This window comes from Anser cygnoides, chromosome 7, assembly GCF_040182565.1.
Source record: "Anser cygnoides isolate HZ-2024a breed goose chromosome 7, Taihu_goose_T2T_genome, whole genome shotgun sequence".
Taxonomy (NCBI): Eukaryota; Metazoa; Chordata; class Aves; order Anseriformes; family Anatidae; genus Anser; species Anser cygnoides.
Window position 1 is genome coordinate 30989727 of NC_089879.1, and position 27941 is coordinate 31017667.

Below are 27941 nucleotides of genomic sequence, written 5' to 3' on the forward strand. Positions count from 1 at the left end.
GTTGACTGGCAAGTTTGATATAGTGATTTCTATTAGTGAGTCCCTTTCTATAACTAAAAGACAGTCTCTTACCAGTAGCCAGGTAGTGAATAAACAAGTGTGTTGTGACGATTCAGTTTGAAAAAAACTGAAAGCTATTACATGAAATAGAAGACAATAATACACCAACATAGTAGGTTTGGAAAGGTCAACTTTTTTTAATAACTGCTCTTCTCTCCATGTTATGTCATGCAGTTACAAAGTAGATAGAAAAAAGCATGAGTTTCTGGGAGGGACTAGTTGTCTTTCTTAAAAAAAACATTCATTACATAAATAACATCTGGCACTTCAAGGGGACTCCACTGGACAAAAGCCTTGAACTTTAAGAACTGTGCTTGATACAATATTGTGTTGAGGTCCATTTTGTCATATTCGAGTATGTGCAAAACAAAACTTCTGAGATCTTCTGATGACCCAAAAAAAAAAAGGCTACGTGTTAAGACAGTGGATTAAGTTTATAGCAGCATTTTAGCTCCTCTGTAGTTTGGCCAATGACTTCTGGGTTCAATTTCACTATAGTTGTTCACTGAGGCAGCATCTAATTTTCAAAACGCCTCTGAAAGGAAAAGAAGACTAAAAAAGAATGCTGAAAACCTAGGTATGATTGCTTACCAAAATTCGGACTATCCCTTAAAAAAAAAAGAAAACCTGTAGTCAGAATAATTACATAGAAGCTTGATTTTAAAAATGTAACTAGAGTTGCTTGATAGTTTCAGCTTATAAAAATATTAGTTTGTCGACTCTACATATACTTCGTGGTGATAGTTAAGCTAACTTGAACAAGCAATAAAATGCAGTCCTATAACAGCAGCACAGTAAAGAAAAAAACATTGCCTAAAGAGAACCAGGCCTGAAGCTTTACTACAAATAAAAATTAGACTCCTATCAAAGTTAATCCCTGCTAGAGGCCCATTCTTCCTCTGACAATGCAATAGCATTGATCATACAAGGCCTTATTGAAAGTGCCAAAGCCAAAATTACATCATTAAACAAAAGTGCATGAAGTAATAATGAGCTAAGTGCTCATCTAGTACAGTATCTGATCTGAAGTTTGAGAAGTGGCTCAGGTGGCAAGACCACTCGTTCACACACAAAATGTACCATTTTGCTTTGTAGGTGAAATACCCAGAATGGCCCCCACAAGTGCAGATGAACTGTTATCTTCAGATACATGCTTGTATACAAGTTCCTAATCCATGGGTTTTTATTGTAAAAAAAAAAGACTAGTTTGTACTGAAACTAATTGAGAATAGAATCCACTATAATGTCAGAAGAAAAGAAATTTTTGTGGTTACATGTAAACTTGTGATAAACTTTTCCAAGAAGAGGGTACATTTACGGCAAGAGGGATGGGATACAACAAGGAGCAGTGACGGCCTACTTATGTAAAGGTCAGGCCAGCCTCATTGTAGACTTTGAAGACTTTCTCAATCGCATTGACATAGGCAGCTGTTCTCAGGTCCAGACCCAAGTTGTACTTCATGGCAGTCCGCATGATTTGCTGGAACAGAAAAACTTACATGAGATTGTTGCAAGTTTCTCCATAGGAACTATACTAGATTTTGCTTACAGGATGAAAGTAGGATTGGAAGAGCTCCTACACTGGTATTAGAGCTCATATTCTTTAAGGATCATGTCTAGAATTTCTCAATTATCTGTCTGAGATCTAAAAGGGAACCAAATCTTCCCCAGATTTCTGTTGCTTTTTATCAGGTCTTGGATCCATGTGTACCTCAGATACAGGAAGCGACCAAGTTTCAAACAGTCTTTGCCCCACTAATTAAAAATACTGCATAAAGAGAGAAATCTAAAACTGCTGATGGCAAAGTACAGCACTCTTAAGTATTTGTCTCGGGTACAAGAAGACAACTAATGTGTTTCCAGTTACTATAGCTTCTTCCAGAAAATACTTCCTGATCTGTGTTAGTCTGTTTTCTATGCCTGGTGAAACTTGGCTATCCCTGCACAGAACGAATATTTCAGAATCAGTGACATCCATTACCATGAACTGTGTGTATGTTGCTAAGCCACATTAAGTTCTTCCTGTAAGTATGTTGATAAAAAGCAACATTTACCCGAGCAGAACGCTCCATTGTATAAGCCAACCCAGAGTGGACAATATCCTTCTCAGATGCACCCTGCAACAACACAGAATAAAATTAGGATTTAATCCAATGAATAGAAGGGTACTAGTCATGTATTTGAAACAATGGATAGGAGTCCTGTAATTACTTGAAGCTTGCTCTCATTTTCTTCTAATAACTGGTGTAAGACAAACTGAATTGCCTATACTGTGTTACTTAAGTGCTAATTATAGTCAATTCAATCCTAAAACCTTAGATGTAAGTTACTGAAGTCTGGCTTCTAGACGCGTGATGCTAGCATTTCTAGTGATGTTGTAACTACTGCTTTCAGCCTTCAAAACGCAGTAAGTGTTAATAAAAAAGCTCTCAGAAGTCAATAACCTGTAGAAGTTATTTGCAATTATTCTGAAGACAGGTTTTAGGAAGGGTGTGGATCCCCACTTCATATATGCTGCATATTAGCCCTGTGCAACTCCAGAACCACTTGGTTCCCAATAAAATTTAAATACACTGAACAATAAATAATTGAAGATAGCCTGAACTGGGATGACTGATCATCATCTTCCATGTTCCGTCGTCCTGACTGTTGTCACTTACTAATAATGGGGGACTTGGATTCACAGAGTACATGCTTTCCTTCAAATACCAATTTGGTCAAGATGAACATATTACTAGGTCAGTTTCTCTGGCTTCTCTTGAAGGGATCACAGCAGTCACTTTAAGCCACTGAACCTATTTACTATGCTACTCATTCACTCTAATGTTTTTGAAAATGCTAGCACCCTACTACATCAGGCTAAGGGTCTAATTCTATCATCTGACAGCAGACCAAGTTTACATGTACTTCCCCTGATTTCTTCCTGAGAAAGGACGGTTTAGTGTTTTTGTTATTTATTGGATTTTTTTCCCTAGTTATTTGTCCAATCTCCTCCTGAACTTGTGTTTAAAAAACAAAACCAAACAAACAAAAAACACCCCCCAAAAAACAAACTTGGCCTGTACACTCTTAAGCAAGGTATTCCACAGCTTAACTGTCTGTTGTGCTAAGAATCGTCCCTTTTCTTCATCCTGAATCTCCCTCCACTGGTTTTGCTTAACAGCACCTTATTTTTGTTCGCTCTTCCTTCCAGTGATGGCTATTTTTATCCATCCATTTTCACACCTTTCATTTTATAGATTAATCTCCATCCCCAGACTATTTCAAGCTAATAAGGCCTAGGTTAGTTTGTTGTTCCATGTATGAGAAGCTTTTGTATCTTTAATTATGTTTTTCTGACCTCTTTCCCCATTACAGTGTTTTAAGATAGAGACCAAACATGCATGCACAATTGAGAAGGCAGACACGCTCTGGATTTATATTGTGGCACCATTATAGTTAGTCTCATTCTATTCCTTTCAGAACAGTTCCTAACACTGGATTTGCTTTTTGATTGCTATGGATTTCTAAACTTATGTGTTGTCATTACCTCCAGATCTTCCTTCTGAATGCAAACACATACAAATGAGCTTACAACCTATTATTTTGTGTAAAAATTTTCTCACTGTATGTTGTTACCCAGTAGATAACACTAAATTTCACCTTGGTTTTTATTTTTTTTTGCCCGTTAATCCAAGTCTTAGAGTAACATTCTACAATTTTTCACTCGGCTCTTGTGTGTATTACCCTGGAGTTACAGAAACAGCATATGAAGCTGTCTGCGGTATGAGATCTTATTGAAAGCTGTTTGGATATCCAGGCAACCTCTACCAACAAGATTTCTAAAACAAATTCCGGTAGTGTTTGAAGCAGAATTTCCCTCTACAAAAGCTTGATAATCTTTGATAGCCAGGGATCAAAGATATTATTGAATCTATGTATTTATCAGCTTAGATAGCAGAGATATCAAGTATGTCATAGCAAACAAAAGCATCAGGAAAAATCTCCTTACTGGCCTGCAAAAAAGAATCATCCTCAACTATCCCCAATTAAAAAAACAGAACAACCCTCACATCTCCATCTGACCGATGGAGATAGTGGAGTTCATTAGAGTAACAGACTGCTATGTGAACAGCAGCGTGCAATTCTCTGTTGATTAACTCTTTCTGAAGTCTGAGATGATAACACATGAAAAAACATCCAAATTTCTATTGTTACTGCACAAAATGAGGTTGTATTTATTACTTTTGTAATAGAAGATTGGTGTAAGCACTGCTCAGTAACAACTAAAAACCCTTGGTGTTATCAGTATTATTCTTACCTTAAATCTAAAACACAGTACCATGCCTCAGCACCTAGCTACAATGAAGAAAATTAACTGTATCCTAGCCAAAACCAGGACAGTATTTTAAATACCAATCTGACACTACAAAGCAGTTACAAATACAAAATGGGTCTGTACTAAAACTGCAGCTTTTTAACAATATTGGAGATATATTGCAAGGGCTTAAGAAAATCAAAATAGTTTACTTCCTGTATTCCTTAGTTCAGATCACTTGCTTCCTTTAATTGTTTGGCCATCTAGCTAACTGTGCGCTAATGCCTTGGGGCAAAAACCTCCATGATAGCTAGAAAGGTGGAATTTTGATTACTGTTATGTAGCTGTATCCTGGTATTGTAACTATAGAAACAAACAGGCACACCCACAGCATCTACTTACTGATATCCTATCCTGAAATTCTGCTGTAGGCACAACTGGTATAGTTCCACCATGTTTCCCAAATTTTCTCTCCAAGCTTTCCTGGACAGACACTAGAAAGGAATAAAGCAGAGGAAATGTAATGGACAAGAAAAGGACAACTTCTAACAAAATTAGCTGTCCCCAAGATTTCTAACATTCCATGGCATGAAATGCAGATTGTAGCGGCTAGGGTGAGAGAAGGGTCATCTTAATTTTGTTTCCTATGAAACAGGGAAGATGTTGATTCTAATTTTTATATAGAGGGGAATTCCTCCAGTATTAGTAGTAAAATTCTTATAGGACTATTTCATGTGGCAAATGACTGGGTTTTATTTAACTCACCTCACTAAATTCATAAGGCTGACAAAAGCAATCTGTATCAACATTCATAACTTGACAAATAGCCTTAGACAAAATATTTCTTGACATTAAAGCAATCAGTCATCCCCTATCACTGAAAAAAAGCATAGTTTTAGCATTTTTTTCCTTAGGACATCAGAAATGCTTCGATATTTTTAATCGATCGTTATTTCATCTTAACTATTGAAATATAATTAATAAGGTCTCATAAACCAATGGAGTATTTCAGAAATGAATCTTAAAGGTAAGAAAGGGATTTCAACTAGAATTACCAGAACCCTCAACCACTTCAAAAACACCTTGATAGGTGTCACTTACAAGAAAAGGCTGTATTTAAAAATACTCAGATGTCAAGTTACTCAAACTTTGAATATTCTTCAAATACCACGTATACAGCTGAAAGACATTTGTTAAGTAATAAATAATTGACTTAAGTTCATAAAGTGAGTTCAGTATTTTCACAAAACTGAGGAAAGCCATCACTTCATGAATTGCAAGATAACTGAAGTAAGCATTTGTCCTCATTCGAGTTGCAATTCGGTTACCCTATCAAATCTTTTCTTCTCTTCAGTATGCAGCAGTAATAGACTTACAGGAAACTAAGGTGAATTTAAAATAAGCTCTATACTCATTTCTCCCACATTTGGTGTTTACTAGTTCAATCTATCAATTAGACAGGGAGTAAAAGCAGAAGGGAGCACTTACTGAGCAAGTGGTAGTTTGAATCCCTTTCATATTTAAAAGTCAGGCGACCATAGCTGACATGGTTCAAGTTTTTCAGCCACTCAAAATAGGACACCGTTACACCACCTGCATTCAGGTAAAGATCCTGCAAAGAAATAGTACGTGTCTTGCAGTGTTACCATGTGATAGACAACTCTATTGTATTACGGAAAGGAGAGCAGGAGTATTATGTACAAATTTAAACCACAATACAGAAGACAATCTAGATAGTATTCCTACATGATAATATTTATCTTCTTCTGGCGTCTAGGGATTACTTCTACTGATTTGACTTGACTGGCTTGACTATTTTATTTTAGCACAAGTTTCAATAAAGAAAATTAGGGCATTCTTGGGCTATGTCAATGAGTTAGAAGATTAGCCACTCTTTCTAGCTCTTCTCTCTTGATCAGGACATCCTTTCTCTGGGAAAAGGGATATCATTACACATTTAGATCTTACTCTTCCAAATAATCTCTATGTGCAAACACTTACTCTATACAATCTGCAATAAACAATTCTGTCAGAGCACTACTTGTAGACCCCAAGGTTTACAAACTGTTCAGTATATTTACTCTGCCTTCCTTCTTAGTTTAGTAAACTATTTAGTTGATCAAGTATCGGTTAATAGTTCAACAGGCAAAACTACAGATTTAAGAAGTAACTGTGAATTTCTTCTCTTCTGAATATGTAGCCTTTGTGTACTAGCTGTATCTTTGGGCATTTACAGTTGCAGTGAGATCTCTGAGTAATTACTACCAATCTTGAGCAACACTAACACCCATGTCCAATATATCAGTTGTTAAACACTACTCTGAGAGACTGAATAAAAATTTTCAATAAATAATGTCTTGCTGTAGTTTACAGAAATATTACCCTGTAATGAAAATCAAAGGTCATAACAGAATCTTACAGGAATAACCATGATATTCCTCTCCAAGAAGATTTTGTCAGCTTCAGGAGTCGTAGGCCCATTGGCACCTTCAGCAATGATCTGAAAAAAAAAAAAAAGAAATAAAGAAATGTTTCTGTTCATACTAATCATTGAATACCAGTATTTAAACTGGCCTTTTCTACTACTTATTTGTATTTGAGCTCTGCAACTTACTTTTGCTTTGACCTTGTGAGCATTGGCCTTAGTCAACTGCTTTTCGCTGGCAGCAGGGATGAGAATGTCACAGTCTGTTTCCAGAATACTGCCCTCAAGTGTCTGTGCTTTAGGGAAGCCCATGATTGTCCCATGTTGCTGTTGGAAGGAAACAAACCGGAGTGATTTTAGTGTGTACTCATTTTACTCCCATTCCTTCTTCCAACTTTTCAAGCGAGAAAAAGAGAGAGAAGGGAGAAGCATCAGTACAGAAACATCCAACAGAAGCAGAAAGAGTGCACTTATAAGTGTCCACGTGCCTGATTCTCAGACAGCAATCTTTCAGAAACCTCCCTCCCCTGTTTTCTTGAGACATGCCTCCTAGTTTAGTCACAAGAAAGGCAAAATAATCATGAACTCCAGTTCTGAAACCAAAATAATTAACCCACATGCATGCGATCCCTTGCCATTTCTTTGAGAGTCAGGTCAAAGGGTAAAAAATATACAACATTATAAACCAAACAGACAGCTAAAGCCATAAAATCAGTTAGTGTCAACCACCTACGTTCATATTGGGGATGAGGAGAAAGCCAGAAGAATCACCGTTCCTGCACCGTTTTTTAAAGTACTAACTGAAGCATGATTTAAATATTACATACAGAACCTGTCTATAGTCATGCTGTGTGCTTGCAGAGCTGGCAAAAAATTAAGCCATTTCTGCTAACCACTAGCTAGATTTCTTACCAATTTGTAATCTTCTAGTTCCTTTGGGTCAATCCCATCAGGATTCCAGATAGAACCATTAAATTCTCCAACAGCAACGCATTTTGCTCCAAACCGATGCAAGTATCTCATAGAATGCAAGCCCACGTTACCAAATCCCTGAATGTGAAAAGAGAAAGGGAAAAGTAGTTAACCTTTCAGCTAAAATGATGATTGTTGCTAGGGCTTATATAGCTTTAAATAGCTCTCTGTTGGTATGTCCTAGCATTAGATGATGCGTATGGGGAAGATGGAAAACATCTACATGTGTTACCGCCCTGAACAGTATTGTAGAAATTATATGTCATAGTTTTGCTACACAGCAAACATAGTTTTGTTAAGTTCTTTATACTGGAAAGAAAAATGTCAACATTACTATGAAAATAAAAAAGGATGTTTATCAACACAGGAATATTACCAATATGTATTCTATAACTGCTATGGTCTTAGAGGGATTCATGGATTTTTCTATAACGACTCTGAGTTTTGACTAACATGCAGGCCAACAAATATAAAACAATGTAAGTTTTCACATTAAAACATATGAACTAGCAAAAAGGTATGTAATTTCTAATAAATTTCTGAAGCTGTCCTATTCAAAACTAAGTTTAGATAACCTTGCATTTCATCAGCATTTCCTACATCCCTCCCAGTAAAAAACAAACAAACAAAAACCCACTAGGTCTAAGCCATTATTCAACCTTCTGAAAGCAAAGGCCAAAGACCAGAAGGTCACACAATCCATGTAAAAATTTGTAGAAAGATTACATGCTGGAAAAAAAGCTGAATATGAAATTCCAGTAAAACATACTTCAATTATGTTTATGTTTTTTATATACATATATATTAGAAGAAAACTTTGATGCAGTTCATCACGCACTAGGTCTGTTTGCAATGTTCTGTCCTCATTTTCCCAGATTAATTTTCAGTTATTTTTTTGGCCACGGTTTCAGTCTGAGTTATGTTTAAGTGCCTGTTGGTTAGCCCTCTGCCAAGCGTGAGCATGCCTAAGTGCAGGGAGAGAGCGTCCTGCTGCGTCAGTGCAGGGCAGAGATGTTTGTCTGAGTCTACTGGTTAACTAGAGGACAACTTGGAGGTTACAATTACTGTATTTCTAAGAACCAGTGCGTTGGTACTAACGACAACTCAAAGCAATCCCTTAAATCCTCAATTTAACTTTCTTGTCAAAGCTGATGAATAGAATGAGTTATTTCTTTTAAATTTTAAGAATTACGTGTGTTACTGAATACCAAATCCTTTCAAAATTCAATTACATAAATTAGAGACTTGGGAAGTTTTATGAACACCAACACCAAGAGGTACATTCAACCCTACAATTTTATGATAAGGTATTGGTTTCTGCTTTTCCAACTACTTATTTCATAGTGGAACAAAAACTTCCTTCTCTTCCTAATTTTTTAATTCAAAAAGGGTGCAAAAACTTTTGTGTAGGCAGAATCAGTGTCATACCTCACTGCAAAGTGTGCAAAGCCTTAGTTTAAGGAACCCCCGTAATCTATTTCACTTTGCTCTTTGCAGTCTATAAAGACAGGAGATTTGGCTTTGTACACATAGAGTACAACTGAAAGTTCAGTTTTTATAAAACAGTCCAAAATAAAGGGCACCTGTGTTGCTTGAAAAGCATTTCTAAACTTAAGGAGTAAAGGTTAACTTGGAAGTCATAAAACCCTAACAGAGTTTATTGCTACAACCCTTTTTCAAAGTAGCTCTGCTGGAACTTTCTTTACCACTTTTTCCCTGCAGTTAAAGGAAAAAATAGTTACCTGAACAGCAAATGTTTTATCCCCAAATCCCGGAGTCATTCCTAATATACTCATATACGATGCCTCATTGATGAAATTTTCAATTCCATGGAAGAGACCACGACCAGTTGCAGATATACGTCCATGGATCCCACCCTGGCTGATGGGTTTGCCAGTTACACATGCATGTGCATTAATATCCTGTAAAACAGGGAAGGACTTGTGAGTTATGGGAGTAATCAAGGAACAGCTGGAACAGGAAATTTTGTATGCTTCAGGAACAGGACAACATGTATTGTGGGAGTTGGTACATGATACAGTTCACATACATTTAGTTTGTAGTCAATTTCCTTCCTGAGCTTGTATGGCCAGCGTCTCAGAAGTACTCTTGCAGATGTCAGAAAAGTTACATAATGCAACACTAGGTATGTTCTGCAACTTTTGTGTTGCATTAAAGTGTTTGTTAACTTGAATCTGCAGTTAATTAAGGTGACATCTTTAGTGCACAGTTAGCACAGAGCAGACCTTTGGTAAATCAAAGGGCTCTGAGGGATGTGTTTCTCAATACTTGCTCCTATTACAGCCATATACTTTCCATCGTTACTCTTGACATTTCAGTCTTTCAAAGGGGCTCAGACGTATCCTTTGGCTGGTCACGGCTAAAGCTGTTTCATCATCTGTAAACATTGTTTAGTGTTCCTTAATAACGAAATCATTTTTTTAGAAGCTACAACACAGGCCTAATACCTCCCTGTTGTCAGAATACATGGATATTTGATCCCAAAGGAAAATCTACAATGTAAGGGTCACACAGGAGAAGTTAGATAATCATTTACTGCTTTTACTTCAGAAAAGCAGCGTATGCATTGACTGCTTTTATTCAGAAACGCAGTATGTACAGTCAAGACTACTGCTTTATACATGCTAGACAGCTACCCAAGAAAAAATAGACCATGTAAAATCAGACTAACTTTTCAATTGAAATTAGTAATTTGAAAAAACTTCTCTCAGACTAGACACTGCTCGGGCCTCGCTCTTCTGTCACCACCGGTTCCCATGTTCCCACACCCTCGGAGCACAGTCAGACAGTGCCTTGGCACCAGATGCAAGTGAAAGAATAGGGATGAAAGGGAATCCACTGAAATGAGTCTGCCAGCAGCCGGATGAGTTTCTGTTCCACCAGCAGTGTAGTCACTGGGAGGCTCCCTCCTCTCCATTACTTGTGCCAAATATGTTTGCATGCCAGTGGTCTGAGTGCAAGATGCTTGGTAAGAGGAAGGAAAGGAACAGACAAAAATAAGTGGAGGCGGAATGGTAGGAGACAGCTAGAGCCATAATGGAAAGTAGAAATACTTGTTTGAAAACAAGAGTGAGGTACATGTAATCTTTAACTGCCCCTCTTGAAAAGCAGTAAGAGAAATGATGGACTTGACACGCAATTCCTAATTCCCAAAACATAGCTGCATTTCTCTGACTAAGCTGTATGTATGCTCCCTCTGGTGGCATATCCAAAACAAGACTTGTGGTGGTGGTTTGCTGGGAACAACTTGGGTGCGGTGTTCCGAGTATTACGACGTTTTCATTCTGTTCTTAGGACTGAAAACACATTTTTAGCCTTTGTGCATTCACGGAGGAGAAAGTATTCTTTATAAATCATAGAATCACATGATAAAGACTAGAAGAAATATACCTTTCTATCATATACAATAACGTGTTTATTAAAGTCCCTTCGAATGTTGTATCAAACTGACTACTAAGACAGGAAGTACAGAAAAGGGGTGAGGATGAATTTAATCAAAAACTTTAGCCATATTCCATTCAGCAATCCAGTAACTCAGGATGGATTTTCTGGAACAGTTAACATGGTAGTTATTAAAGACTTGCATGGTTTGACAAGAAAACAGAGCATGAGCTGAGGGCAGGTCCCAATCTTCTTAAAGTCACATAACGCAAACCACGTTTGATGTTGGAGTCCTGAAAACTTTGCTTTTAAGTCAATTTAAAAAAAAGCAAATCTCAGGACAAAAGACAGACCATGGTTTTTAATAAGAAGCTGGTAAAATGGCTTATGGCTATCATTAAAGACTTCTGCATTAGTCTTTGAACTTAGCTGGTGAAGTTCAGCCACTCCGAACTTCTGCTTGTTTCTTAACCCTTTTCCATGCTGCGGTAATGCTCTGCTTGTTTCTCCAGCTTCGAGCCTTTGTATGTTAGGTTTCAAGCAGACTTTCCCTATCTGTTTCTCTCTTATTTGACTTTTCCTTTCCACTTCAAGTTCCCTAAACGCATCTGTGTGCAACCACACTGATTCATCAGGTCTGTAGATTTTTCAGATAGCTCCCTCTCACCCAAGAGTTATGCTTCCACCCAAGCAAACGTAGTCCCTTGCATAGCTTCCACCTTTTCTCTCAGTTATGGTTAGCTTCTGTTTTATTCAATAGTCCTTCTTTTCCTCTCAGCTTGCTTTCCCCTCCTTCCCCCATAATCACCTTTATATGTTGTGTAGTTCCTTAGTCACCTTCACTTTTGTGCTTTGTGTCTCAGCCAGATGCTTACCTGAAATATACTCCTCTACCGACTATTTTTGACAGATTATTCCACTTTTTTGCAGCCATGCAGAGGTCTCACCTTCCTTCTCTACACCTGCTCGTTTTCCACAATAGCTTACAAGTCCCACTATGGCTGCTGTTCTCTCTTTCACGCAGTCAAGAGAATTAAGTAACCTTGATTTAATTTTTCCTTATTATTTCAATTCTAATTCACTTTTCTGAAAGATATTATCTAAATCCTCTCAATTGGTTTTGTTCAAGAATAAGAACACTGCCATGCAGGGAGAAGCTAGGAATAAAAGAAGTTGTAGCATAATTCAGATGTGATTTTATCTTCAGTAGTTGCTTTCTTCAGTGATGTGTACATGTGTAGGACTACATAAGCTGAGATGAGAAAGTATAAGAAATTCAGCCATTTAAACATTTTCCTGGATGAACATTTAGTTTTCGACCCCATTTAAAATGAATACACAACTGTATATGAACTGACTATTAAGAAATACAGCAAAAATTTAACCATGATGTGTGTTGCATGCCTTCCATGTCACTTTTAATACAGTAACGCTATTGAATCACAGTGAAATATGCATTTTAGTGCGAAGAGTTAAATATTAAAACTTAGAGTGCCTTGAGGCAGTAGTTTTCTCAGATGCTGGAATGTTAAGTTATGACTGGGGAGCAAGTTGCTGCTTTGCACCTTTACGTCTTTCTGAAGTTATATTTTTGGCTTTTTATCAGGCTTACAGTTTTAAATAAGATTTACATATGTGAATAACAAAAGGCAGGTAAATGTCTCAGACTCATTTCCCTGACAGCTCTGTGTACATGCTATTTAACTTGACTAATCAGCAAGCTAACAGCCTATTCCTCAGTCATTCACCACCCCCCCCCCCCCGCAACGTACTTTAGATTGTATTTCAGACCTAGAATAAAGCATGCCATCCCCTCCTCCTCTTGTTGAAGGCAACTGACAGCACAAGACTAATATTCTGCCAAGAGACTGCTCTCTCAGGAGAGGCAGACTCGTCTCGTACAGGCATGCCACAGTGAAATAGGTGTCTGAGGGCTCTAATGCCTTGTTACTAGGAGTATACACCCTGCTGTACTTCTGAGAAACTTTCAGAAGTAACTGCACAATGTGAAAAGAAAGCATCTTTACAATTCAAAAGGACCTGGGTTAGGCAAACATGCAATAGCTTAGCATATTTACACCCTAACATGAAACTATGGTAAGATTCTTAGGAAAGTATGACCTGCTGAAGTAGCAGAAAATGTCTGAAAGGCAAGCTAGAAGGATTAGATAGCATGAGAGTAGTGTTAGGAAGTTGTCCAAAATACATTTTTCTTCTGTTCAATCTGTCAGAAGTATATAATGTAAGTATTTGCTTGGTCAACAGTCATGGTTTTGGTACAGTCAATGCAGGTACAAATAACCTACTAAGCAATATAAGGACAAAGGTCAATTAATGGGCTATAATTAAAAATTCATTTTCGCAGACTTAAAAACATTTTTTTTTTACTGTTATACCAGTAAGTGAGAACTTACATGGTCTCTTGAGTGCACAAAATCAGCATTTATTTAATGAAACTTGTAAATTCAATAGTCTGAAAGTGAGAGATGTCAGTACTTTATACCAACTATTATTAAATCATCATTTAGCAAACACAAAATTGTAATTATAGTACTAACAGGGCAAAATGGTAGAAATAGAAAAAAATCTTAGTCTGAGACTTTTAAAAAAGGTATAATCCTTTTGCTGAATGGTTGCAATCAGTATGGGACCAGGCAAACTTAATTTAAGCCAAATATAAAAAAGATTAGCCTTCAAGTTGTTTTTTCTTCGATTGTACCCTAAAAAACTCATATCAATTAAGTTGTTACAGTTGTTGAGAATGTATTTAGTTCCACATAATCAAATACAATTATATGATTAAGCAGCGTAATAATAAATTTCTAGATAAAAGGACTTCGGCAAAGATTGAAAAAGCTTTTCTACTTCAAAACCTCTGCTCAAAACTTACATAGTGTCCTATTGTACTGGCATAGGTGTCAGCAATCCAGGACATCTCCCTTTCCCCTGTGCTCATATCAGGAGCAGGCACATCAACTCCAGGACCTGTTGGCAACAGCAAAAATAGCTTTTAGGGATCCAGCATGAATAGTTATCTTCAAACACGATTCCCTTGGGAACGAAGCAGGGCTTGGCAGAGGGGAACTGTTTTCTTGTTTAATCCTCAGTTCATTATTCAAGGAATTGCTTCTTCTGGGTTCAATTCAGTTTTAGATGTTACATCACACATTTGTATAACACTATCAAAACCTCCAACTTTTCACACAAGGCATTCAGTAAACTGAAAGTCAGTTTTTCAATAAGTGAGAGTAAGATAACGCATCAAAACCATACGTTTACTTTTTCAATGATCACTGTTGTAGCAAAAAGGGCAATATCTAGGTATGATTTCTATATACCATGCCATATATTTTTTATTAGAATTTCCTTATTGTTTCTGGTTAATTTTTTTGTTTGAAAATTTAAGATAGGCTCTCTCTAACCATTGTACTGTAGCACATACTTGATTTAACCCCTCCTTTCAAGAAAGAGTTTCATCTTTCTTCACAAACTAAGCCTTTGAAATAATTTTCACACATCTGTTGCAATAAAAGCAAATTCTGTTTTTCTACGTAACTGAATAGAGCATTTATCCAGCCTATTTGAGATCTGAGGACCTTGATCAGCATGATCTTAAATCCAATTCTGACTCTACAAATTTTCTAAGTATTTGGAAAAGGCTTGTGAAAAGGACATAGCACCAACCACAGGTTCTGTTACGACAGGCACCTATAGTTCTTGCCTATGCTTCCCTTGCAGCCTGTGGTTGCCATGGGTGAAGCCACCGACCTTCTCTGGGGTGGATCTTCCTTCCTCTGTTTCCTCAGATATCTGCCAAAAGCCTCAACTGAGACTACAGGAAACAGTTACAGTGAACGGCTTGATATTAAGAGAATAAAATTGCAACAGACTTGGTCACAACTTTATAATCTGTCTCTAAGAAAAACGTGATTCATTTTGGATCCAACGAGCTCAGCTCTTGTGGCTTTTCACAGCACAACAGCCCACAGAAAAAGGTTAAGATATAGCTCCCTTTACGATGTACTAAGTAGCAATGACTCAGTTTGCAGCTTTTTGCTGAAACTATTACACCCAAATTATTTACGGCTCTCAAATGCAATTATTTTAAGGATAGTATTTAGTTGATGCTGCCAATGTACAATAAATCAGACTTAAATTTGGAGCACTAAAATTTATGTATGTAAGCAACATACCAATGAAACCCTTTTTTGCCAGCTCCATGGTAAACCTTCTTGTGATTTTTTCCAATTCATTGTCCTATAAAGAAAATGCAATAAATATTACAAGAAATCATTAGTGTTTATGAATACTTGCTAAAACTTACACCCAGGTAGAAAAAGACGCCCTTTTCTTTTAGAAGGAAGGATGATTCATATGTTTGTGTAGCTGATGTGCCATTTCCTAACAGCCCCGTGGTATATAGACAGCACAAGGAAATGTTCAACTTTCTTTCTGTACATTCTGATCCATGACAAGTCAGGAGTGCAGTGCAGTAAGAACCACCTGTGCAGACATTTCCAGTACACAAATCTGATATCCTATGTGAGAGATTTATACCCAGTGACAGCAATAGCCAGCCTCTGGGTTACGTAATCAACACAGTTGAATTACTTTGCACAAATCCTTACAGAGTTTTGAGTTCAGAATATCTGGTACATATTCTAGTATTCCTTTCTGTACAAGTTATTTTAATTGGGAAAGGAAGGCAAGCCTGCAAAAAACTTTTTGTAAGCCAAGTTAGTTATTATTTACACTGGAACACTGCATTAGAAGGTTTAATGGAGCATAAAACTATGTCAAAAATAAACTAAAACATTAACTTTCCTCTTGGAACAATTAAATTTAAGCCTTTAGTAACAATGTCAACTTAAAAATATTCAGGATCTGAATTATTTGTAGTATTCTGACTTCCAAGAAAAAAAACAACTAAATCAAAGGATTCAACCTTTGAAACACCTTTTAAAAATTCATTTTGTACCCATTGCATGCACAAGCTAAATTCAACCTCTGCAGAGGCAGAAGTGGCAGGAAGTTTCAATAGGTCAGTAACACCTTTAGAAGAGCTTTTTAAACTGGCTGGCTTCAGTACTACAGTTAACAGGATTTTTGTCTATGATTAAGCTTACTGTGTAGTTCTTGGGATTGATCTTGACACCAGCCTTTGCCCCACCAAATGGCACATCTACAAGAAGGAAAATAATTTTACTTTTTCAACAATACAGGCAGAACACATCAATAGTATGTGTGAGTAAATAGCTTTTATCTTTGATTGTTGTACTGAATTTGCTTTTTTTTTTTTTTTTTGCCACATGTAGCATTTAGGTCTTCACAAGTATAAGCTATAACTCAATCTAGGTACTTCTACTAAAATGGTAAATCTTTCAGGGGCAGCTTGAAAATGGCCTTTGAAATGCAAAAGTTTATGATTTAAACGTGCTACACTTGAAGCTTTTGTACTTAGCACCTGTAGAAGCAACAAGTTCTATAGCATATATTTTACTGTTTTATCTCAACAAATTGTTTTACAAGTCCTAAGTGAAGTGTCTCTATACTCAAGATTTTGTTTTCCATCAGCTGATGTGTAGATTCTGTCTAACCTGTCCTACAGTTTAGCAGCCTGTACCTCATCATGTCTGTAAAGGAAATTTATCCCTCCTCTCTCTCCCCACCTCCAGCCTGAATCCTTTACAGCCTCTGTTCCCCTAAAATTAGCCCCCAATTAATCAAAGTTTGTCATACATTTGAGTTAAGGGAGCAGTACTTTTACAGGGGAATAACTAGCAGAGTTTGGACTTTCCAAATGAAAATGCAAGTTTATCCAGGTTCAAGTGTCTACAGTAACAGAAGAGGGAATATATGTGATTGTTTTGGTTGCTATGCTCTTGTTTCCCAACTTGCTACGTATTTGAATCAGAGATCAGTGTCTAACATTTAATTTAATCCTTCAGATGCTTTTCTGTATAATACGTCAGTACTGATAGCAATTAAAGATCATATCCTTGCTTGAAAAATCATCACTTACCAACAACGGCACATTTATATGTCATTAGAGATGCTAAGGCTTTCACTTCATCCACACTGACATCCAAACTATAACGAATACCTGCAAAAGACACAAGAGGAAAAAAGGAATTCACCGAACAACTTCACAGGCATTTATATATTGGGAAGGTTAATTCTAGACACCAGGACGCAGTTCATGAACTTTCTTGCTTTAGGACTTCGAGAACAGTCACCCATTTTTCTACTTAATTCTTTAGCAAGAATTCATGACTCAAGCAATTCTGTGTGAAGTAGTTTAAAAGCAGCAACTAACCTTGGAGCAAAAGTGAATGCTCCTTCAGAGGAAGACAAGCCGAGCTGATAGGTAACTCAGAGCAGTTTTTGGGAGGCTTATAATGCTCATCAGCAACCTGTAAGATCTTTAGCTTTGAACTTCATTCATTGTTTAGACAAGATGAACCATGTTCCTGAATGTAACTTACCTGTGCATGTTAAAATCAAGATCTCCTTACTAGAGTAATGCAAGCTGCTGTTAAGTTATGAGCCTTGCAACACATTGGCTGCGGTCCAGCAAAACTATATGCTGCTTCAGGGCTCTGACTGCTAGGCACTGCCACGTAACAGAGAGCTGTAAGCCGCTCCTTTAATTCAAATTTGCTTTAAACATTTTGATGGAATAACTCTACCCCAGCAAGCTCATGTGTGAGCAGGCCACCCGCCCTATACCATGCAGAAGCCAGCCCACACCTTCATCTGCTCTTAGTCACCAGCACAACTGCTACGTGTGCTGGCAAATGGTCCAGCTGCAAATTGAAATCGTTGTGGTCTGATAGCAGATAGGTTGCAAAATGGGTGATCACTGCCTTCAAGGCAGTTCAGCACTCAGCAGACAATGATTACACAGGGGTAGAGATCTGTCACCTGCCTGACTCTTACACATTTTCTAAAACTGGGTTGTAGCTGCCCAATAAATCGACTGAATTCAAAGCTAAAATTCATGTATGCTGGAGGTAGCTGCAAAACAGAAAATATTTGTAGCCAAACTGACAGCGCACATGAGCCTAAACAAGAAATTTAAAATCAATGTAATGCCCAAAGTGATGGGGCAACAGCAAAAAAAAAAAACAACCCTACAGCTGTACGGTAGCTTCTATCCAAGCTTCTCCTACATCACTAACCATAAAACAGAGCCCTGATGGATTTATTATTTCCCCCTCTACTTCCCAAATCCTTGGCCGTAGATTGTGCCAAGTGGCACAGTGGATTGTAGCAGGCACAGAGTGTCCTTTAGATGCTAGGACAAGGCACCGCGAATTTCCTATTATGTAAAGAGAAGACCATATTCAGGCCCTCAGGACTGAAAAAAGGCCAGCATACATTACCCAAACTAAAGCACTGTGCCACTCTGAAAGCCAGTCCTGAATGCTCTGGAAACCATCCCAGTTTCAGAGGAACTGAGTGCTGCTCAAATAAAGCTGAGGGCCCAGCTCTGCTGTCTTATGTGTTTTCAATCAGCAAAAGAAAGGACCATGCCTCCATGGAACAGAATTTAAATTGTGTGTGTCCATGGGGGAAGGGTGGCCTCCAAAGGCGAATTCACTGGTTTCTGACTTAGGTAGCTGTAAAGGTGTTAACATTTGGGCTTTCAAGAAACTTCTCACAGGAAGTAATGTGTGAAATCTACGTGATACCTATTAAAGCCCAACCCAACACTAAGTTACAACATATGCTTTAACAGGTCTTACTGATCTTTCAGAGGAGCAGTTAGCTTTTTGTCGAGCCTTGAGCAAGAGCAAACACCACTGGTGGCACTGACCGTCCTGCCTGGGGCCTGCAGTCCCTCTTGGCCCATCAGGTACGCTCAGAACAGGGCTCCTCTGAAGGCCTTGCTCAAGCCAGCCAGCTCCAAAGCCCCAGTCTATGCTGAGCAGAAATGAACTCTGCCCCTCCAGCCTCATCTGAACTAGGTCACTGTGTATTGATTCAACCCATATATTTATTCAGACTTCAGCAAGTTGTGTACACAAAGTGGTTTTGCCAGAACTATGACAGAACTACTCCTGCAGGCACACAAAATGTTGTTTATGGATATACGGAAAGCACTGGGGGGGTGAAATAGTTTAGGATAGTTATTCTGTACAATTTCAACAGGGAAACAAAATACAAAAGGACAGACCAGTCCCTTTGCACCTCATATGGAAGACAGGGCATGAAAAGGTGAACAAGCAGCAGTTTAACAAGACACGTGCAAAACAGCTACATCTCCATCACTTAGTGTTATAGTCACAGGTTGCTATAAACTTTCTTGTAATAAATATTAAACTTTCAAACCAAATGAACTAGGCAAAAAGACCCAACACTAACAAAAGTATTGAAATGCTTTCAGCTGAGACACATCCTTGTCACCCACACATGCACACCAGAATAGGGACAGCTTTTAGACTTGAGGCTGAAATTATCCTTTTCTGGGCAACTTTACATTTTTGAGCAACTTAGCTTCTTTCATAGTCTTTTAACCAGTTTTAATTGAAATGGCTTGTTGGGTGGCTTATCATAAGTAGGTGACTAGCCAATTCGGAGCCGTGTTTACTTTGCTAGGCACTTTACTCCAGTTTATCCACTAAAACATTTATTACAATGTCAGATGCAGTTCAGGGTGTGGATTTCAGGTTCCCTGAGAGGTGACAGGCAGTTCCTGCCTTCTGTGGCACAGATGGATAGCATTTAAGATGTGCTAACAGTTCATTCCTTTTCACCGCTCAGCCAGTCACTGTTTTCCAGGAACTGTAATCCTTCCACGGGAGGCCCACCTCTGACAGGGAAGTTATTTGTGCTGCGCTGCTAGGACTGATGAGAACCAGGCATCTGAGAATGCTGTACATTCCAGCTGCGAGAGGATGCACACAGTTAAAAGACTTAATTTCTGTTCTATTTGGACATGAGTGAAATTTAGTTTGACAGCTTCCTAATTTGGCAGGAGGATAGTATTGCCATGCATTAATATGGCTCTTCTGGCAGTGTTACTATGCATTCAATAACCCACTTCTAAAAATGGACCACAGATAAAGTACTGCTTTATTCGTTGTTTTGTTTGATTCTTAATACATAAGCAATTAAAGCCACCACTGCACAGCAGTATAGTTTTTTAAACCCTGGCAAGTTCCACATAGTTAAGTCTCTGGAAACTTGTGACTTTTACGGCTAGCTAGCTAGCTAAAGTAGTTTGAAGAAAGCCTCAAGTTACAGTGTGACTCACTGCCATGGAAAATACTTTTCACTGAAAAATACAGATTCTTGTTCTGCTTGAGAATTCTTTTTCCTTGCCACACCCCACGAAGTTAAACAGCATGCAAAGCCTGAGTTTGTTTTTCTAAGCAGAAGACAGTCTAGCTGAAGAATTATTTTCATCTTAATGTTGTTTCATTACTGGTCAGTATATAGTTCGGGCTTTGCTACCACACTGCACTGTCGTGGCTTTTAAAGCTTCCATTTTATGACCTCCATTTTGGAGCTAAACTTCACCCAATTAACTCCTGCACTGAGCCCAATGCTTGTTTTGCTCAGAGTAAAATTTGCTTATGATTTAAGCTTAGATTCTTAACTGTTGTGAACTAGTTTTCCCTTTTGCAAAAAGAGGTAGCAAAGCACTTGAGGCACAGTATTTTTGAAATACATGTCAAAGCAGCAATTATCAGCGTGACTGTATTTTGGGTTCTGTGATCACAGCAGTGAGTTACCATGTTAATCAGCTGGTTTCTATTAAGGATTGTACTAACAGGCACGTAACTGGGCTTTGGATTTAAAACCAAAAACTGGCTAGCTTTTATGTTGTGCAGATTCCAGTATGTTTGTCATGCTTCCTTAGAAAAGCGGCGTACAGAACCACTGACTTTTGGAGGATGATTACTGACTGCCTCCATGTAGTACCGCACACTTAGAGTAAGTTAGTGTCCTTATGGCCCGATCTTGTAGTGCAGTGATGACAAACGGCGCCTACCTACGCTAAGAAGGAGCCCAAGCCAGGCCCCAAAACTAAACCGTTACCACAGCAACAGCGGAGGCAAAACACGGTGAGCCACAGCTCCTCACGTCTCACGGGCCTCAGAGAGAAACTTCCCCACACCACCCAGCAAACTCCAGGCAGACCTCTAACAAAGCCAGATGAGTAATTTGGTGCTGGAAAATAAGAACATCATACAATAATCGGCAACACGAATTACTCATTCCTAAATTTAATTCACTGACTGCCAAGGGAGGAGATAAAAGTATTTGTTTCTTCACATACAGCATTAGTCAGCTACGACCTGGGACACAAAAGAGGCTCCCCTAGGGACAGATCCCGCTGTACTGACAACCAGAAGTCTCCATGCAGTGACCAAGTGACTACTGAGGTACCGAGCCAGACAGAATGCTTCACCCTACCGCTTCTGCACCTTCAGTAAGCTGCTCTGTTACTTGAAATGTATCTGTAAACATACGTGTATGCTTATTTCAGTCCATGCAGAGAACACTATTAAAACAGCTTGTGGGGCATTAGTAAGATCTTGCACTTTTAAATGTGAACATGGCAAGTTTTGTGTACGTACTGGCCCCGCCAGGAAGGCACATAGTACCTGAACTTACAATATGGCTAGGAAGTAGGGTCTCACCTACAGAACTACCTCAACCCTACCTAAAGGACGAGGTTGTTCATTCAGTTGCGCTCAGAACAATGTAGTACTAAAGACTGATACAAAGAGATACGGCAACATTGCTTCCATGCAGATATTAATACTACGTGCATGGGTGTGCGCAGAGGGCAGAAATAACAGTTTGGCCATGGCTAGTTCAAATGCCATTGGAGCCACAAAACAATAAGCCACCACAGCGCAGACATTAAAAAGGCAAACTCTATGCTGTGCCTAAGAGTTTATTCCCTAACAAGATAGAGCTGATGCAATGCATGCAAATCAGATGCAAAAACACCTGCTCAGATGACCCAGAGAACACGAGGGAGACAACCACGCAAGAGGTTCCCCTCCTCGACCCCCAGCACGTGTTTATTCAGAAAGCCCAATGCTGAGAGGTATGATCTCTCTATAAATAGACAAGGAGCCAACAGTAGCAAGGGAAAACAACTATTTAAGATCAAGGACAAAGCTGGCTACTGCACAAACAGTATGAGCTGATTACATGAGAAAGCTGAGACTGAAACGGTTCATAGCCAGAAGAGAAAGGCATACCCTCCTGCAGGAGTATCAGAGGCAAAAACCCAAACTGATACGACTCATTGAGAATTGCAACTAGTTTATAAAAAGATAGCAATAGCATAAGCCACCCATTTCTTATCCTTTTTTTTTCTCCATTTTATTTATATATCCAGTATTAATTTTAAGGTTTGGTAAGTTGCAATATGAAAACAGAAACATGTGAAAATAAGGCACTCATGTAAGCTTCAGCTATATTGCTGAAAGTGTTATCACAGGCTAATTACCGTTTTTGTTTTTGTTTTTTTCTGTTCAGCTCTCAAATTCCTTCAAAGTTAGATCAGCTTCCATGGTTTATTTCAGGCTGTTGATGGTCTAGGTTACCCTTCTGTAGTTTCTATGGCCCCTAAGATAAATTTCCAAATCTTACCCTCTAAGACCCCTGGGTCAAAGACATGACCCTCAGAACTTTCATGCATGACTTAAAAAACACAACAAGCCATCATAACAACCCCAGATAAACACAGCCTTGTGGAAGTCAAGGTACCTTACGTTTTCACCCCTCAACAAAAGTTAAGGGATGAAAACCCCGCTTCCAAAGGGGAATAAGTTATGTCACAGTAGCCAAGCCAACACAAGGGGCTGTGCTGCTCTGTTGCAAACAAGGTTAGCATCATGTATGCATGCTGTTTTAAACAAGGTCATGTGCACAACTGCAGCTATTTGGTGACTGGACACTGTGATTAGCATCAGCCATAGATCTCTGCAACTGGAAAACTGTGGCAAGGGTAAGATGAATAAATGTCACCTTGTGCAGTAGGAAGCTCATTAACATGTACTTAGGTCAAGGGAGAAGGAGAAGTTCTGATAGACAGAAGAAAAACGGCCAAAACCAGAAGACTGGAAAGTTTTGTAATACTGAAAAAAGCTCCTTCCACTAACCAGCTGAAAACCACAAAGAAAATTGGATCCATTCACCTCCAAGTCAACCGAGGAAATTAAATGTTATCTGTATTTTAATACTGATAGTAAACATGATTTTTGAAGTAACTTATGACAAAGTTTTTCAAAATCCCTATAAAAATTAAATTCAGACTAAATCTGCTCTGGAGCTAAAGATGATTTTTGAGGTCTTTCTGAACTAAGGAAGCAGTTGAGGCTCTGTTAGGGCAATCTAGGTGAACATAAACAACAGGTTAGCCTGTTTGCCAATTCTGATTGATTTTGTTTCATTGATAACAGACCTACTGGGCAGTCAGTTAACATGAGAAGGCTTTAAAAAGTTTTAAAACCATTTAATAGCTTTATCCCTGCAGTAAGTGCTGCCTAGCAAACATGGAATCACTTCCATACTACTGAGCAGGTAGGAACTCAATGAGCTTATTCGTATTTGCACAATGGTTATTTTCACTAATCTAGTCTCTCACATGGACCTATGAATGGAAACAGTTGTCAGCAGCTGCATGAGAAAGCAGCTTAACCAGTTTTATACCTTTCACAGAACCCAATAAAATTATTTACAAAGACTCATTATTTTAAATAGGAACTGCATGGGTACTTTTCAACAGAGTCATCTGTATTCAGCCATCTCATTTCCTGTACCCTGTTTGGTTTGTTTTAGTTCTTCAGGCAGCTGTCACTGCAATGAACAAGAGCAGCTGTGGTTTCCTGTTAGTGCTGGCCACTAGCACGCAAGTCACCACAGAAGCAAGGGAAAGAATAATCTGACCCGCAGCATTACTTCAGCTACCACTGAGCGTCAGCCCAGTCTCAAATACTCAGCTTGGATCACAAGCAACTGGAGTTCCTCCATGCAAGAGAACTGCTCATGTCCAACTTCTCAAAGGGATGAGGAGGCATCTAATTAGTTTCCTGTCCAGCAAACAGCTAAATTGCAGAAAACAGTCTTTAAAACCTGGATTTGTGTGCTGCAAGACCTACTACTTAAATGGGTGTATTCATGACCATCTTGTAAAGATACCTACAGCGCAGAAGAGAAGCACACCAAAAGAAAAAGAATCACCATCTTCTTGAGTTGCAAAAGTTTGCAGGGCCTGCTACTCCAGGCTTCTCTTCTCCGCAGTCTTGAAAACAGAATTAAGGATTCTTTTCTCTAAAAATGAAACAGGTAAGTGCCACAAGATGCAGAAAGAAATGTTATTTCCATGTTCCCTCAATGGTGTGAAAGAGACACTGAGGTTATAAACTAAAAACAAAGCATGTTTCAGTATGTAGTGCTCGGTTTTCCTGAAAAGCACTTCTCTGGACCCATTGAAGAGTCACATGCACTACTGTGTAGCAACAACTGTGTCTGACACAATCAAGCTGACTTGTGTTTCTATACCCACTTGGTGGGAGAGGAGGGTGGGATAAGAAAGCCATGAAATAATCTCCTATTTATGTTAGCTGTGTGTCAGATTGTTAGATCTGGGGCATTAAGAGCATCATACCTGTACAGAAATAAGTCAACTTTCCCATCGAAGTACAGAAGGTTTGCTATGCAAAAATTTATGATTGATCTTGAATTTGCCTTCATCCAGCCCAGCCCATGTGGTCTGCCATTCCATGTCTGTATCAGGCCATCGTCTTCCACTCATAACCCTTATTTTCAAAGCAAACCTCTTCTGACGCTTGCTCTGCTGACTTGAGTTCTGTTTACTTGCAGGCAACAGAAATGACAGCAGAAAGGAAGGTACAGAAGGACCAGTAGTCAAGGAATGAATGGCTCAATTTCTACCGGCAGGTATCATTTGCATGCACTTGTGTGTTTTAAACTTGCTTTAGAAAGATCAACCGTGGCACTTTACAGATTGGGGCTGGACTACTAGGCAGGGATTGAGGTTTCCCTCTAGGGGAGAATGAACAGGCAAAAAAAATGAGGATGACATCGGTAACAGCAGGAAACAGACTAACTGCTATGATGCTAAGCTGACACCTAGTAGAAAAAAAGGCCCTGCAAAAAGTGCAGAATTATTAAATTATTTATGTAGTCTGTTACCTCAAGTAATTGAGCTGTCTCTAGGTTTAGAGCATTTCAATCAAAAATTTATTCAATTTACAGTACAAATTCTTGGTTAATTCATGGTTAAATCTGTAAATTATCTCACACAAAAAGGTATGAAGATGTAACATACAATCACTTATGAAGTATTTTGGTATGGACGTGTATCAAGAAATAAGCAATTAAAGTAGGACAATCTTCAAAAGACTAAACGCAACCCATCACTTTTCTGCATGAATCTTGAAGTGCTCTTTCATCTTCTAAGCTGCATACAGAAGAATGTATTTCGCATTCTTCAACCAGCACCTCTTATTCTTTGGCTTATTAATAAAAATCTTACTGTGTACATTTTCTGTAAATGCACCTCTAGCCAAATTCGATCACAATTGATACAACATGTAAAGCTCAAGGAACACACAGGAGATGAAAGTTTAAAGTACAACACCCCTTAAAAGAGCGACAGAGATGACAAAGCATACCTACTTGCTAGCAATTACCTAGCAGTAACTGAAGGCTCTTAGTACATGTCCATAAAAACATTTGGTATGGGGAATCTTATTTTATCAAACTTTGTTTTTCAGGCAGTACAAAGCCGAAGTTCACAAGTCTGCATCTGAAGAGACGTAGGAGCAGTGTTCCTCCTACTACTCTGAAAGCCTTCCAGATGCCAACTCACCCCCTTCTTTTAAAAGGTGACCTTATGTCCCTTGCTGTTTCTTGCTGGTGTGAATTACTTGCATCATACTCTGCACTCCGCAGCGTGTAGGACACTTCAGCAAGTTTTTCCATTTCATACTATGATAAGAGTTTGAGCTGCATTTCCCTGGGCTTTGGATTTTTTTTTCCCTGTGGAATCTATTAAGATTATAGTTTAAAAATCACTTTTAAACAAAAGCTTAAGTTTTTGGTGCATTCCAGAAGGATGCAGAGATATCTTTACCACCCTTTCTCTGTGCTGTTTAAGAAGAAATATTCCAGTTCCCCCCACCTTTTTTACAGCAGGTCTCAAGCAGTCTACGCATGTATCTTGCATCCCATTTAAATTTACTACAAAGCCAGACCTGTCATCTGATAGGGAGCAGATTCCTAGAGAGCATTAGAAGGTGAAATCCATTTACAATCACTGCGCTGAGTAGAGTGGAAAGGAAATATCATTTGCAATTCCTTCCCTAAACCCATGGAGGGGAGTGGCACAGGAAGAAAAGAACAAACTGCTGAGACCGGGTGTTTTCTTCAGCTGTCATTTCCAACTGCCTTGACATTTTCTGTGCAAGACTATGACATCTCAAGAGCCACGTTATTTACTTTTTACATTCTTATTCCAGATCCCAAGTACAGATGCCTATAGAACCAAGGAGCAAATCCCAGAGTGCATTAGGTTGAGGAAACTGTCTTGGACCAGTCCAGCAGGCAGAGCCCTAACCTTTCTGAAAGTGCTGCAGTGCTTGCTGCCGTGTCAGAGAAACTGGGCATAAGAAATGCTACTTAATCAAGAATGTCTACCGAGAATTTAGAAGCGTAAGGATCGGAAGAGAAGGTATCCGATCACCCAGCTGCTTCTTTTGTTTGTGTGTAGAGCATTTTGTAACAGCTGGCTGTGAGAATAAGCATTCTCCCAGTTCTGAGCAATGCTAACAGGACCCACTGGAAGCTATCGGGTGTTAACCAGTATCGCGTTACTTCATTTGCCACCGAGCCGTGCGTTGTTATGCCACCGAGCGACACGGGCAGTGTGGAGAAGGGCTTGTTTGCGAGCAGCAGCACGGGGAAGCTGCACGTCAGCAGTGACAGGGCGGCAGGGCGCCGAGCAGCGGTGTTTTACAGCAGGCTGCGGCAGGGGCTGAGCCAACAGCGGCTGCACGGAGATCCTGCAGGCCCTGCTGCCAGCGGGCGCGGTGCCGGTGCCCCGTCCCCGTTACCCCGGAGGCTCAGGCGGCCTCTCTGGGGCGAGGGTCGGGCTCACCGTGCATCCACCTCGGGGAAGGGAGGAATTCGGGAAGGCAGGGTTTTGGGGAAGCCCTGCCAAGGGGCCGTCCCGCCCGCCCCCCCACACCCCCGGGCCGCGTCTCACCTCCCTTGCAGGGGGTGCGGTGCTGGCTGTGCTGCGCCCGGTAGCCCTCGATCACCTCCCACTCGCCGTTGTCGCGCTTGATGGGGAAGGAGACGCTGAGCACGTGGTTGCAGGGCTTGATGATGCGCAGGATGCCGCGGACGCGGTGCCGCCGCTCCTCCATGCTCTCGCGGGTGCGCAGCCCCTCCACCAGCTTGTCCTCCACGATGCTGGCGCCGCGGTCGAAGAAGCCCTCCACCATCTTGAAGAAGTTGGGGTCGTCCTCCTGCCGCGGGGACGCCGCCTCGCAGTAGCGCCGCCGCGGGCACCGGCCGCGGCCCCACGCCGCCACCACCACGGCCCCGGCGGGCTCGGAGCCGGCGGTGGCGGCGAGGCGCGAGGCCAGCTGCTCGCCCAGGCAGCGGTACATGGCGGCGGCGGCGGCCGGCAGACGCGCGCGGTGCTGGGCTGCCCCGGGAGGCGGGGGGCGCCGCCGCCGCCGCCGCCTTTAAACGGCCGCGGGGAGGGAGGAGGGAGGGGAGGGG

The 27941-nt window shown here is 39.8% G+C and overlaps 2 protein-coding genes across 5 annotated transcripts in view; one reads left to right on the forward strand and one right to left on the reverse strand.

Moving 5' to 3' along the window:
• Positions 1 to 173: 173 nt before the first annotated feature.
• Positions 174 to 27905, reverse strand: GLUD1 (glutamate dehydrogenase 1). Its single transcript, XM_048074856.2, has 13 exons — positions 27418 to 27905; positions 17179 to 17259; positions 16283 to 16338; positions 15350 to 15413; positions 14047 to 14141; positions 9497 to 9676; positions 7695 to 7832; positions 6972 to 7109; positions 6777 to 6857; positions 5846 to 5969; positions 4760 to 4851; positions 2115 to 2177; positions 174 to 1540 (listed from the first exon to the last, which is right to left on the reverse strand). The coding sequence occupies exons 1-13, from the start codon at positions 27824 to 27826 to the stop codon at positions 1421 to 1423; spliced, it is 1641 nt and encodes a 546-aa protein (XP_047930813.1). The 5' UTR covers positions 27827 to 27905; the 3' UTR covers positions 174 to 1420.
• Positions 21318 to 27941, forward strand: part of SHLD2 (shieldin complex subunit 2) — a 41935-nt gene continuing 35311 nt past the window's right edge. Inside the window, exons 1-4 of one of the 4 annotated variants that reach the window (XM_067000693.1) lie at positions 21318 to 21597; positions 23967 to 24473; positions 25011 to 25088; positions 25928 to 26038. In XM_067000693.1, the coding sequence (XP_066856794.1) occupies positions 25067 to 25088; positions 25928 to 26038 (133 nt within the window). In that variant the 5' untranslated portion in view covers positions 21318 to 21597; positions 23967 to 24473; positions 25011 to 25066. Of the gene's footprint in view, positions 21598 to 23966; positions 25089 to 25927; positions 26039 to 26795; positions 26884 to 27941 lie in introns of those variants that run through there. The other 3 variants (XM_067000695.1, XM_067000694.1, XM_067000697.1) reach the window with 3 other exon arrangements.

Excerpts from the sequence above, each read along its gene's own strand:
- GLUD1 (XM_048074856.2), bottom strand. The coding sequence starts at position 27,826 with ATGTACCGCTGCCTGGGCGAGCAGCTGGCCTCGCGCCTCGCCGCCACC. Across the intron at positions 9,677-14,046 it reads CCAGTACAATAGGACACTAT|GATATTAATGCACATGCATG; the intron begins GTAAGTTTTGAG and ends CCTGTTTTACAG. Across the intron at positions 4,852-5,845 it reads TTCAAACTACCACTTGCTCA|TGTCTGTCCAGGAAAGCTTG; the intron begins GTAAGTGCTCCC and ends ATTCCTTTCTAG.